This window comes from Nuphar pumila, chromosome 2, assembly GCF_984573655.1.
Source record: "Nuphar pumila chromosome 2, dmNupPumi1.hap1.1, whole genome shotgun sequence".
Lineage (NCBI taxonomy): Eukaryota > Viridiplantae > Streptophyta > Magnoliopsida > Nymphaeales > Nymphaeaceae > Nuphar > Nuphar pumila.
The window spans coordinates 20755771-20768554 of NC_143250.1; the positions used below are offsets into that span (position 1 = coordinate 20755771).

A 12784-nucleotide genomic window follows, 5' to 3' on the forward strand; every position below is an offset into this window, starting at 1 on the left:
CAACAAGCCGTTGCATCTGACCATTAACCTGTCCAACCCACTTGAGGTTGGCTTGGTTCAATTTCTTGCGACATATTACTTTTATATGTTTGAGATACTGACCTGAATTACCCAAATCAGAAGTCTCCCAAAGCATCCCTAACGTGAAGCTGGGTTCACCAACCTTGTTAATACTTCAGAAATTTGTGGCTTATGCTGAAAATATCAGGCTGCCTGGTCCCACAACCATCCTCTATCCATAAATCAACCCTCACTGTTCCAAGCGATTGGTTGACTGCTGGCCTCAAGGAAGCACATCCCCAAAGCCATGTCCAGTCTAACCACTAAACCCAACTTGGTGGGAACCCCTCATTTCTCTTCCCCACTCATTCACTTCAAGACCCAAACTTTGCAAAAGCCCAACAGCTCCACATTCAAATTCCAAAGAGCCCCACGTTTCCCCTCTTTTCCTCAACAAACCAGTTTAGAAGAGACCAAGCAGATCCATGCCCACATTATCAGAACCCAATTCCATCACCATCCCTATCCTTTTGTTCTCAGAGACTCCCTCTCAGCACGGTATAATTTCATAATCACCTCTTACACCAAGAACAACAGTCCAGAAGAAGCTCATAATGTCTATCTCCATATGAGGTCTACAGAGACTTCATTGGACGAATTCATTATCCCATCTATATTAAAGGCATGCGCGCAGTCCCAGGCTGCCCGCCAGGGAAAAGAGATCCATGGGTTTGTCACAAAAATTGGCCTGAGCTTGGATGTTTTCGTGCAGAACTCTCTGATGCAAATGTACTGCGAGTCTCGAATGATAGAGTCAGCACGTGAAGTGTTTGACAAAATGCCGGAAAGAGATGTTGTTTCATGGAGCACAATCATTGGTGGCTACAATAGAAATAGATGCTCTGGTGAAGCTCTGGATTTCATCAGAGAGATGCATGCAGCTTCTGTTAAGCCCAGTGAAGTTACCATGATTAACATGGTCAACCTCTTTGCAGGTTTTGGGGATCTGAGGATGGCAAAGGCCATGCATGGTTGTGTGATAAGAAACAAGATCACTGAATCGCTTCATCTTTCCACCAACACAGCATTAATAGATATGTATGTCAAGTGTGGAAGCGTACAACCAGCACGTCAACTGTTTGATGAACTTCCTAAACGAAGCATAGTGTCATGGACAGCCATGATAGCAGGTTACATTCATTCTGGCAGCATACAGGAAGGCCTCAAGCTTTTTCAAGGTATGCAGGATGAGAATGTATATCCCAATGAAGTGACAATGTTGAGCATGATCTTAGAATGTGGCAATACTGCAGTGTTAGAGTTTGGCAAATGGGTTCATGTTTACATGATTAAGACTGGGTTTGACATGTCAGTCGTTCTGGTTACAGCTCTGCTAGATATGTATGCCAAGTGTGGAGATATCCAAAGTGCACGTTATTTGTTTGATAAAATGAGTTACAGAGATCTAATGTGCTGGACAGCAATGATCTCTGGATATGCCAAGGCTGGAGACCTCAATCGTGCATATGATCTATTTGTAGAGATGAAAAATGCAAAGGTTAAACCTAACCAAGTAACGCTTGCCAGTATGCTGTCATTATGTGCCAATGCTGGAGCACTGGATATAGGAAAGTGGGTCCACACTTGCATAGACAAGCATGGGCTTAAATGCGACATGGTACTCAATACTACTTTATTAGACATGTATGCAAAATGTGGAGATCTAGATAAAGCAGAACAAGTGTTTGCAGGGTCTACAGATAGGGATATATGCACGTGGAATGCCATGATGAGCGGCTTCGCCATGCATGGTCAAGGGGAGAATGCCCTCAATCTCTTTCATCAGATGCAGCATGCAGGGGTAAGACCAAATGACATAACATTTATAGCACTCCTCCATGCGTGCAGTCATGCAGGATTATTAGCAGCTGGGCAACAAATTTTCAACTGCATGATACATGAGTTCGGGCTGACACCCAAAGTAGAGCATTATGGATGTATGGTGGATCTGTTAGGGCGAGTTGGGCTTCTTGATGAAGCATATGACCTGATAGACAATATGCCTTATAGACCTAATGTTGTAATATGGGGGGCCCTTGTCGCTGCTTGCAAGCTCCATGGCAACACCAACTTAGGAGAACTTGCAGCCAAAAACCTTATTGAGCTAGAACCTGACAACTGTGGCTACCATGTACTTTTATCAAACATGTACGCTGCAGCAAATAGATGGGATGATGTCGCAGAAGTGAGAAAAAAACTGAAAGACCAAGGAATTAAAAAGGAACCTGGGTTTAGTTCAATAGAAGTGAATGGTTCTATACATCAATTCATAATGGGAGATAATTCACACCTTCGAGCCAAAGAAATACACAAAATGCTAGATGAGATAAACAAGAAATTGAAAAGTGCAGGCCATGTTCCCAATACCTCTGTAGTGCTGCTTAATATAGATGAGGAAGACAAAGAATTTGCACTTGCTAACCACAGTGAGAAACTGGCAATGGCGTTTGGTCTCATTAGCACAGCTCCAAATACCCCAATCAGGATAGTGAAGAACCTTCGAGTATGTGATGACTGCCACTCTGCTACAAAGCTCATTTCCAAGATCTATGGTAGAGTAATTGTCGTAAGGGATAGAAACCGCTTTCACCATTTCAGAGATGGTTCCTGTTCTTGTGGAGACTTTTGGTAAATGCCTCCACTGAAAATAAACAAAATCGTAAGCAAAAGATTTCAAGGGATCCAGGATCAGCCCAGCCACTGTTCTGCTCGGCGGTTACCATCACCTCCAACTGCATGACGAATGCTGATCTTTTCATTGGCATACTTTGCCTGAAGCATCTCAAAAGCATTCATGTCTAATTTTCCAGTAATTGATTTGCCTTGCTTTCTACGAGTCATCTGTTCACGGATGGATGCCCAAAGCTTCTCAATTGCATTTCTTTGTAGTGCAGTGAATCTACCAATGTTGTCAAAAGCATGTTTCACCAAAATATCAATAACAGTTTGGGCCCTGAAACAATCCAAGGAAACATTGTAACTATTTTCCAATAGCAAAAACTCAAAAGTGATTATCTATATATATTATGGGAAAGGCAAGAATAAACTGCAACCATAAAACAGATGCAAAAATCCAACCATGGGGTTTTATATCGGCGGGCTGACATGTCTAAGCATACAATTAAAGCTTCTCTCTGTGCTGTTAGAAATCTTTTGTGTTCATCTTCTGCCTTCTTCACTTTAAGTGTTGCATCGTTCTTCTCTTTTCTTTTTTCAATTCTCTTTGAGCTGCAAGGTAGCAGTGCATCTAATCCAAAGGGATCGCATTCCTCTTTCATAAGCTGTGTTTTGTCAGTTGATGACACCTTTTCTACTTCTTCGTCCTCTGTAGTTCTTTTTCCATGGTCACCATTAGCTAAGGCTGCTGCTTCTTCAATATCATCCTCCTCGCTAGCAAAAGGAAGACTAGATATGGCTTCCTTTACCCGTCCCGCAGCTTTTGAAAACTTTGATGCCCAAAAAACATAACAAACAGATAAAGTTAGTTGCCAGTCTTGCTTTCATGATGTTCTACTCTGACATAAGCTTAGCATGATCCAAGTAACAAGAAACTACATAGCCTGATCCCATAAGAAGCGAAATAGAGATGAACATAACAGTAACATGGAATCATGGACGTATGTTTGGAGCAAAAGGTTTCAGTAGAGTTAAAATGTCACAAAGGTTATTACCATGTCATTATTTCAAGAAATAAAAAAAAAGGCCAGCATGTTCTAATGTTGTAAAAAGCAGAGTTGTCTGTTGAGGAAGCGGGAGCGAGAAGCGATTCGGAAGCGGGAAGCGAGGCACTTTCAAAATTTTAGGAAGCGGAAAGCGTGGGACGACTTATAAGCGAACCAAGAATCGTCTCGAAAGTGACCTAGGAAGCGAATTGGAAGCAACCTAGGAAGCGAGGAGGAAGCGAAAAAAGAGAAAAAAATAAAAATAAAAATGCAAAAAAAAAGAGAAGCGAGCTTCCCCTAAATTGGGAAGCGTGCTTCCCAATTTTTTTTGCGCTTCGGGGAAACACGCTTCTTCATTCCCTATGACGCTTCTGGTAACTCTGATAAAAAGCATATGAGAACCCATATCAAAAGGTTCCAAGATATGGGTGTACTGTGGACCTTATCATATTATATCATAAGATATGGCCAAAAAAAGTTTTTCAAATTTAGTAGACATAAAAAAAAAAACACAAAAACTGAAAAGAAGTGTTTTCTCTGGTTACGGGTCATGGATCTGAAGATCCAGGACCCGTGACATCCACTTCTTCATTAATGGCATTATGTAATATTGATTATTGTAATGAGGGGTATTTTAGTACCCTAAAATTTTGTAATCACATGTTAATATGAAGGAATACACAGCAGCCAACCCTATTGCTGAAGGGGTATCGGTTTCTCCCAACTTCTCTCTCCCTTTCTCTCTCTCTCTCTCTGTTTTTCAGATCTCATGCGTGGAAGGATCTGGAGATTCAAAATCTAACATGGTATCAGAGCCACGCTTCAGTTGAAACTGGAATCGATCTCAAAGGTACGTCTGATAGATCTATCCTTCTCGATTTCTTCTTCTAAGTCAAGAACATATCCCTCCGTTCCCTATTTTTATTTTTATTTTGGGTTCACGACCGACCCATTTTCGTCTCCCCACATTCCTTTCTTCTCTATCAGATCTGATATCAATCAGATCTGAAGATAATCAGATCTGACTTCTTCTTCCCACAGTCTTCTTTTCGCCTCTTTCTATTTATCTTTTACTTCGGTGGTGGCTTAACCTCGGTTTCCCCACAGCCTTCTTTCTATCCCCTGAGTAACTCAATCCAGATTTTCGACTCCACAGCCTTCCTTCTATCCCTTGAGTAACTCAATCCAGATTTTCGACCCAAATACCTAGTTTATCGTTGTTGATAGCAGCGTGATCTAATCACGCAGGGTCCTATTTCTCATTCTGTCACTCGCATACCCAGTTTATTGTTGTTGATAGCAGCGTGATCTAATCACGCAGGGTCCTATTTTGATTCAGCTGCATCCTTGATCAAGCTGATACATTCATTTTTTTTTTGTTTTCATATCAAATATTTCATTTCATATACAAATCAGAAATCTGATTGACATTCAATTTCTGTTTCATATCAGCAATCTGAATTAGTTTCTGCAGTCTGATAGCCATCGATCTGAGTTAGTTCCTGCAAAAAAAAAAACTGCAGGTGTAAGCAAATTGTGCTGAATACATTCTTAATTCTGTAAAACATGAATTCACTTCCTAGTCAATCAGTTCTTTCTTCCAGTTTCCTCAGTCAACTCGTGTCTGAAAAATTAAATAATGGTAATTTCTTGACTTGGAAGAGGCAAATCATACCTTTCATTAGGAGTCAGGATCTTTCTGGACACCTGGATGGATCTATTCCAGTTCCTCCTGAGTTCCTATCACAAGAAGAAAGGAACAGCAAAGGGGAAGCTACTACCCTATATGTTAGAAATCCTGAATTTGTAGCTTGGATGAAAAGAGACCAAGCGCTTGTTCTTATATTACATCAACACTGTCACAAGAGGTTCTTGTAGCCATTCCAGATGACTGCACTGCCATGCAACTTTGGAACAGACTAGTTCAGACATACTCACAGGTTTCTCAGGCCAGGATTATGTTTCTTAAAAGAGAATTTCAAATGTTAAGAAAGGATTTCATGTCCATCATGGAATATTTGAACAAAATGAAGGTTATCACAGATCAGTTAGCAGTTGTTGGAAGTACAGTTTCTGATAAAGATTTGGTACAGCAAACCCTCACTGGATTGGGACACAACTATCATATGATTGTCACTTCTCTATTATGTTTACCTGAGCTGCCCAACTTTGAAGATTTGCGCGCAAAATTGTTACAATATGAGATGAATCTAAAGGGATTTTCTGAAGAATCATCTATGCATACTGGGGCACAAGAAGTTTTTGCTACAGGGGTTACTTATGCACGAGGACGAGGAAGCTATGATATCAAGGGAAAAGGAGCACAAGGGAGAAGTAGCCATGGCGGTCGTGGATTATTGCCTACACCCAACTCATATACCAACTCACAAAGACAGAGGCCAATTCCTACTTGCTTTCTGTGTAATAAAAGGGGGCACATCAAAGCCAACTGCTGGTTCAATCCCCTAAATAAAGGAAAATCAACACAAACTGAAGCAAAAAGAGGCACAGACAGTACAAGGACCAATGGAGAAGTAAAAGAGTTGTTGTTGTCAGCCTTAGCAGAATTGAATCTGAAACAGAATGAGCAAGGTACTTGGTATGTGGACTCTGGCGCAGCAACTCATGTTACTGGTGATGCAGGTAAGCTCCTAAAACGTGTTCCTTACATTGGTAGAAGTAGTATAGTTATTGGAGATGGATCACACCACTCTGTCTCGCATATTGGAAACTCCATCATACCCTTGCCCGAATCTTCCATCAATCTTTCAAATGTTCTTTATGCTCCTAATATCAAGAAAAACATTGTTTCAGTTTCTAAACTTGTTGATGATGTCAAAGCCTCAGTTGAATTTACTCCTTCTTATGTTCTTGTTAAGGATCTCTGCACGAAGGAGACATTCGCTAGAGGAAAACGACAAGGCAATATGTATGTTTTTCAAGAAGATCCTTCAGCACATGTTAGCTCTGCAGATCCAAACTTGAAGCTCCAATCATCGTTGTCTTCTGAAAATCCTACCTGCGTTTTTAGTGTCTCTGAAATCAATAAGCCAAATCTTTGGCATGGTCGTCTACGTCACTGCAGTAGTAGTTTCATTGAAAAGCTTGTTTCGAATAATCTTATTCCCAAGTCAAGTTTAGGAATAAATGTCAATGACAATAAATGTTATAGTTGTCTCTTATGTAAGAGTCATGTTTTACCATTTCATTCTATCAATAAAAGAGCTTCAAGACCTTTTGAGACTATCTGTTCTGATGTTTGGGGGCCTGCTCCAGTTGCTTCCATGTCTGGAACTAGATATTATCTTTTATTTGTTGACAGTTATTTTCGCTATTCCGGGATATTTTTCATGAAACATAAATCTGAGACTTTCAAGTTGTTCCGTAACTTCCATTCCTTTGTCAAAAACCAATTTTCTGAAAACATCCTAAGTTTCCAATGTGACGGAGGAGGCGAATTCTCTTCCATTGACTTTACTAACTTTCTTCAAAGTAATGGGATAAGAAAAAAGGTGTCTTGCCCACACACACCTCAGCAGAATGGGATTGCTGAAAGGAAGCATCGCCATATTGTTGAGAGTGCGATGAGCATGATGCATGACAGTAATCTTCCGATCACTTTATGGACAGAGGTTTTTCATTCTGCAGTTCATGTGATAAATCGATTGCCCATGACTATTTTGGAAAACAAGTCTCCTTACTTGTCTCTTTTTGGTATACACCCCAACTACTATGATTTGCATGTCTTTGGATGTTTATGCTATGTTCATGTTGACAGTTCAAGGAGACATAAGTTTCAGGACAAGGCTTTAAAGTGCAGGTTTGTGGGTTATGTTGATGACTATAAAGGGTACAGGTGCTATGATCCGGTGAGCAAGCGCATCAAAATATCAAGAAATGTCATCTTCGATGAATTGAATTTTGATTGTCGATGTACTAGTTCTTCAGAATCAAAACATAGAGTTGAGGCTTATTATCCTTGGTTGAATTATGAACTTCTCTCAGGAGCTAGTGATGCTTGCTCAAATTGCATTCAAAAGGATAAGAAACTTGTGTCGACTGATCGAATGATTGATCATGAAAATACAGACTCAACTTTGAATCCAGGAAGGTATAAAGGCCTTGTCTACACTCGACGAGAAAGAGAGTCACCCACCATAGTTGATTCAGACATGGACGCATCCTCAACATCCAACATTGTTGATACTAGAAGATCCACACGTTCTCGCCATCCAATTGAAAGGTGGGTCAGTTATGAAAATTTCTCATTAGATTTTCAACTCTTTCTAACAGCCTTGAATAAAGAAGATGAACCCACAACGTTCTCTCAAGCATCAAATTCCAGAAGATGGATTGAAGCAATGAATGAGGAGATGGAAGCTCTACATGAATGTGGTACATGGGATGTCGCATCAAGACCACCTGACAGAAACGTTGTTGGTTCGAAATGGGTGTACAAAATAAAGTATAAACCGGATGGGACTATAGAGCGATACAAGGCGAGACTTGTAGCTAAAGGTTTTACACAGGAACAAGGACAGGATTATGATGAAACCTTTAGTCCAGTTGTGAGGATGGGGACAATCCGAGTCATACTTTCTTTAGCCATTGAACACCAATGGACCATTAGCCAACTTGATGTGAAGAATGCTTTTCTTCATGGAGATTTGAGAGAAGAAGTTTACATGGAACAACCCACTGGTTACGCAGAAGGTAATCCTACAAAATATGTCTGCAGACTAAAAAAGGCGATATATGGATTGAAGCAGGCATCTCGATCTTGGTTTGACAGCTTTTCTCTTGAAATACAAAAGTATGGTTTTAAGAAATCTCTTCTTGACCACTCCTTATTTATATTTAAGAACCAAGACACAATTACTCTGTTGTTGATATATGTGGATGATATTATCATCACTGGCAGTTCCAATGAGCACATTGAAGAAGTCAAACATCTCTTGAATCAGAGGTTCAAAATGAAGGACCTTGGCAAACTACGGTACTTTCTTGGAATTGAAGTCGACAGTTCCTCTGAAAAAATGACTCTCACTCAACATAAGTATACCATTGATGTTCTCAATAAATCGGGTATGAAAGACTGCAAGCCCTTGAGCACTCCTAGCGTTCTTCATCAAAGGCTTAGCTCTCAAGACGGAGATCCATTTGATAATCCCACACAGTACCGTAGCATAGTGGGTATGTTACAATACCTCACTTTTATGCATGCCCCATGTGAAGGGCATATGGAAGCAGTTAAACGGATACTACGATATCTGAAGGGAACGGTTGGGGATGGTCTCACATATAAGCGAAAGACAAATGGGCAAAGTGCACATGAGATCACTATTTATTCTGATGCGGACTGGGCGGGAGATCCAGATGAACGCAGATCAGTATCCGGCTATTGTGTATTTGTTGGGATGAATTTGGTTTCTTGGAGTAGTAAGAAACAAAAGGCTATTGCCAGATCCAGTACAGAGGTTGAATACAGGTCAATGGCAGCCGCCACTGCTGAGGCTACTTGGGTTAGACATCTACTGACAGAAGTCGGAGAATCGATATCTCGATCACTTCTTTTGTGTGACAACCAGAGTGCCATTAGTATGTCTTTTAATCCAATCCATCACAGTCGTGCCAAACATATTGAAATAGACCAGCATTTTGTGAGACAAAAGGTAGAAGAGAAAGAGATTGAGCCTGATTTTGTTCGAACTACAGATCAAGTGGCGGATATATTTACAAAAGGATTGACAAAAGACAGATTTTGGATGTTAAAAGGCAAGTTGTTCATGATTCAAGATCATGCACAACTTGAGGGAGGGTGAAAAGAAGTGTTTTCTCTGGTTACGGGTCATGGATCTGAAGATCCAGGACCCGTGACATCCACTTCTTCATTAATGGCATTATGTAATATTGATTATTGTAATGAGGGGTATTTTAGTACCCTAAAATTTTGTAATCACATGTTAATATGAAGGAATACACAGCAGCCGACCCTATTGCTGAAGGGGTATCGGTTTCTCCCAACTTCTCTCTCCCTTTCTCTCTCTCTCTGTTTTTCAGATCTCACGCGTGGAAGGACCTGGAGATTCAAAATCTAACAAAAACTACTATGAACATCAATTAAACCTAGATGTACTAGGCCTTATGTTGCTTTATCATGGTTGGAGCACGTAAGGCTGGGTGATTGTGTCTTCAATCCGGAATTTTACCTTGCAGGGAGGTCAGCCCATTAAGTGACCCAGTTCTCGGTGAGGGTTTTCCTTCGTCACAAAAAAAATGACTAACAAAAGAATAATCATATAACAGTTGCATCAAGTTATTAACAACAAATCTAAACTGTAAATGCCAACATAACACTAATGACTAAACAATCCATGAATCCAATGATTAATCAATGAAATAACCAAAAAGGAGAAAATTTTCAAAAACACATCCAAATCTTTAGCAATAACAGAAAACACACCGAACTTTTAGAAATTGTTAACAACACACCTAAACATTTTTATGGTTAATCAAAATAATCTAGACTTAACTTCCGTTAACATTGCTGCTAAATGTGTACTGTGATTACCATTTTACCCTCGTAGCCATCTCCACCACCACTAACATCATCATTATCATCTCCATTGTCCAAGCCAAAAAAAAACTCTTCCCTTATATTTCCAGCAACGATCAGATCATGGGTAAGGGGAAAAATGTTTGGAAGGTGTCATACGCTCCTAAAGTGCTGGTCGTATCTTTTTCTGGTGACCCAAGGTTGGAAAGTCACCAGAAAGAAGGCAAATAAAATCCCCATTTCATCTTCTATTTTCCAGTTGATTTCTGCCCATGACAACAACAACTACGCCTTCATCCCAAAATAATTGGGGTCGGCGATATGAACCAAATAAGAAAATCATTCTGGGTCTTCCACATGAATCCTTCTCCAATCATTTCTATCCAAAGTCATGTCGTCGGTGAGGTTCAAAGCATTCATATCCTTTCCTATCATTTCCATCCAAGTCTTCTTAGGCCTACACCGACCTCTTTTAACTAATATATTTTCCCATTTCTCCATCCTTCTAACTGGAGCATCATTAGGCCTTCGCCGAATATGTCCAAACCACCGTAAACGATTCTCTCTCATCTTATTTTCAATGGATGCAACGCCTACCTTCTTGCGTATCTCCTCGTTTCGAATCTTATCTTTTATTGTATTTTCACACATCCATCGAAGCATACGCATCTCAGCTACACTCATTTTTTGAATATGATGTCTCTTGGCAGCCCAACATTCCGTACCATATAGTAAAGCGGGCCTAATTGTCGTCCTATAAAACTTTTCCTTCAACCACAATGGCATTCTACGATCGCACAACACTCCAGTTGCACTTTTCCATTTCATCCACCCAACCTTTATCCTATGATTTACATCTCTATCAATTTCTCCATCCTTTTGAATGATAGATCCCAAATATTTGAAACAGTCATCTACTTCGTTGCTTACTAAACCGACATTCCATATATTCTGTCTTACTCTTACTCAACTTAAAACCTCTTGCGTCCAATGTCTGTCTCCATAATTTTAACTTAGCATTAACCCCAGCTCTAGACTCATCAATCAAAATAATATCATCAGCAAACAACATACACCACGACATATTTTCTTGAATTGATCTCGTAAGCTTATCCATCACTATAGCCAATAGGAAAGGGCTTAACGCAGATCCTTGATGTAACCCAACCGTTATAGGAAAATTGGTTGTCACCCCTCCACAAGTGCAGACATTGGTTACTACTCTTTCGTACATATCTTTAATTATACTAATGTACTTGAGAGAAACACCTTTCTTCATCATTGTCCACCAGAGAACATTCCTAAGTACTCTATCGTATGCCTTCTCCAAATCAATAAAAACCATATGCAAATCTTTGTTCCTCTCTCTAAATCTCTCAATAAGTTGTCTAAGAAGATGTATAGTTTCCATAGTTGATCTTCTAGGTATAAAACCAAATTAATTCTCCGATATCATGACAATCTTCCTCAACCTATACTCAATCACCCTCTCCCAAAGTTTCATAGTATGACTCATGAGTTTTATACCACGATAATTTGTGCAATCTTGTATATCACCCTTATTCTTATATAGAGGCACCAAAGTACTCTTCCTTCACTCATTAGGCATCTTATTTGTCCGCCAAATCATGTTGAAAAGATTTGTCAATCATTCTAAACCTTTCTCACCCAAGCATTTCGAAGCCTCGATAGGTATACCATCTGGGCCAACTGCCTTTCTTGATTTCATTTTCTTCAAAGCCTCTGAAATTTCTTTCTTTTAAATCTTGCGCATGAAGTCACGATTCATCTCATGAAAAGAAATAGAAAAGTCTCCAAGATCCTGAGCATGACTTCCATTAAATAGCTTATCAAAATAATCTTTCCATCTCTCCTTAATCTCCTCATCTTTGACTAAAACCCTTTGCGTTTCATCTTTGATACATCTAACCATACCCAGATCCCTCGATTTTCTATCTCTCATTTTTGCAAGCCTATAAATATCCTTCTCGCCTCTTTGGTATCCAACTTATCATAAATCTCCTTATATACCTTATCCCTCGCGTTTCGAACTACTTTTTTAGCTTCCTTCTTTGTTATCATATACTTCTTCAAATTCTCATTATCACGACTCTTACTTAGATTTCTATAACACTCTCTTTTAACCTTAATAGCTATTTTGACATCCTCGTTCCACCATGATGTATCCTTTACCTAGCGGTGCACCGCCTTTAGACTCACCCAATACCTCCTTAGCCACCTTTCTCATGTCACCCGCTATCTTATTCCTCCTCGAGACACCAATCAGCTTCCTTAACTACCTGCTCTACAAACATTCCTTGTTTAGCTCCTTTTAGTGCCCCACACTTAATTCTAGGATTTATCCTATGTCTATCCCTTTTGCGGCATTTTCTAAATCTAAGATCTAAAATTAAGACTCTATGTTGTGTAGTTACACTTTCTCCTGGTGTAACCTTACAATCGATGCAACAACCCCTATCTCTCTTTCTAAGTACGAAAAAATCTA

General features: G+C 39.8%; 1 protein-coding gene and 1 pseudogene across 3 annotated transcripts in view; one reads left to right on the forward strand and one right to left on the reverse strand.

Moving 5' to 3' along the window:
* The first annotated feature begins 230 nt into the window (after positions 1 to 230).
* LOC149844982 (pentatricopeptide repeat-containing protein At3g26782, mitochondrial pseudogene) lies at positions 231 to 2891 on the forward strand (annotated as a pseudogene). Its single transcript, XR_016430157.1, has one exon. The product of XR_016430157.1 is annotated as a pentatricopeptide repeat-containing protein At3g26782, mitochondrial pseudogene (transcript).
* The window catches only part of LOC149844983 (nucleolar/coiled-body phosphoprotein), a 34572-nt gene continuing 24064 nt past the window's right edge, over positions 2277 to 12784 (reverse strand). For both annotated transcript variants that reach the window (XM_089995413.1, XM_089995412.1), the window contains exons 4-5: positions 3139 to 3506; positions 2277 to 3013 (exon numbers count right to left, since the gene is read on the reverse strand). In XM_089995413.1, the coding sequence (XP_089851539.1) occupies positions 2749 to 3013; positions 3139 to 3506 (633 nt within the window). In that variant the 3' untranslated portion in view covers positions 2277 to 2748. The remainder of the gene's footprint in view (positions 3014 to 3138; positions 3507 to 12784) is intronic.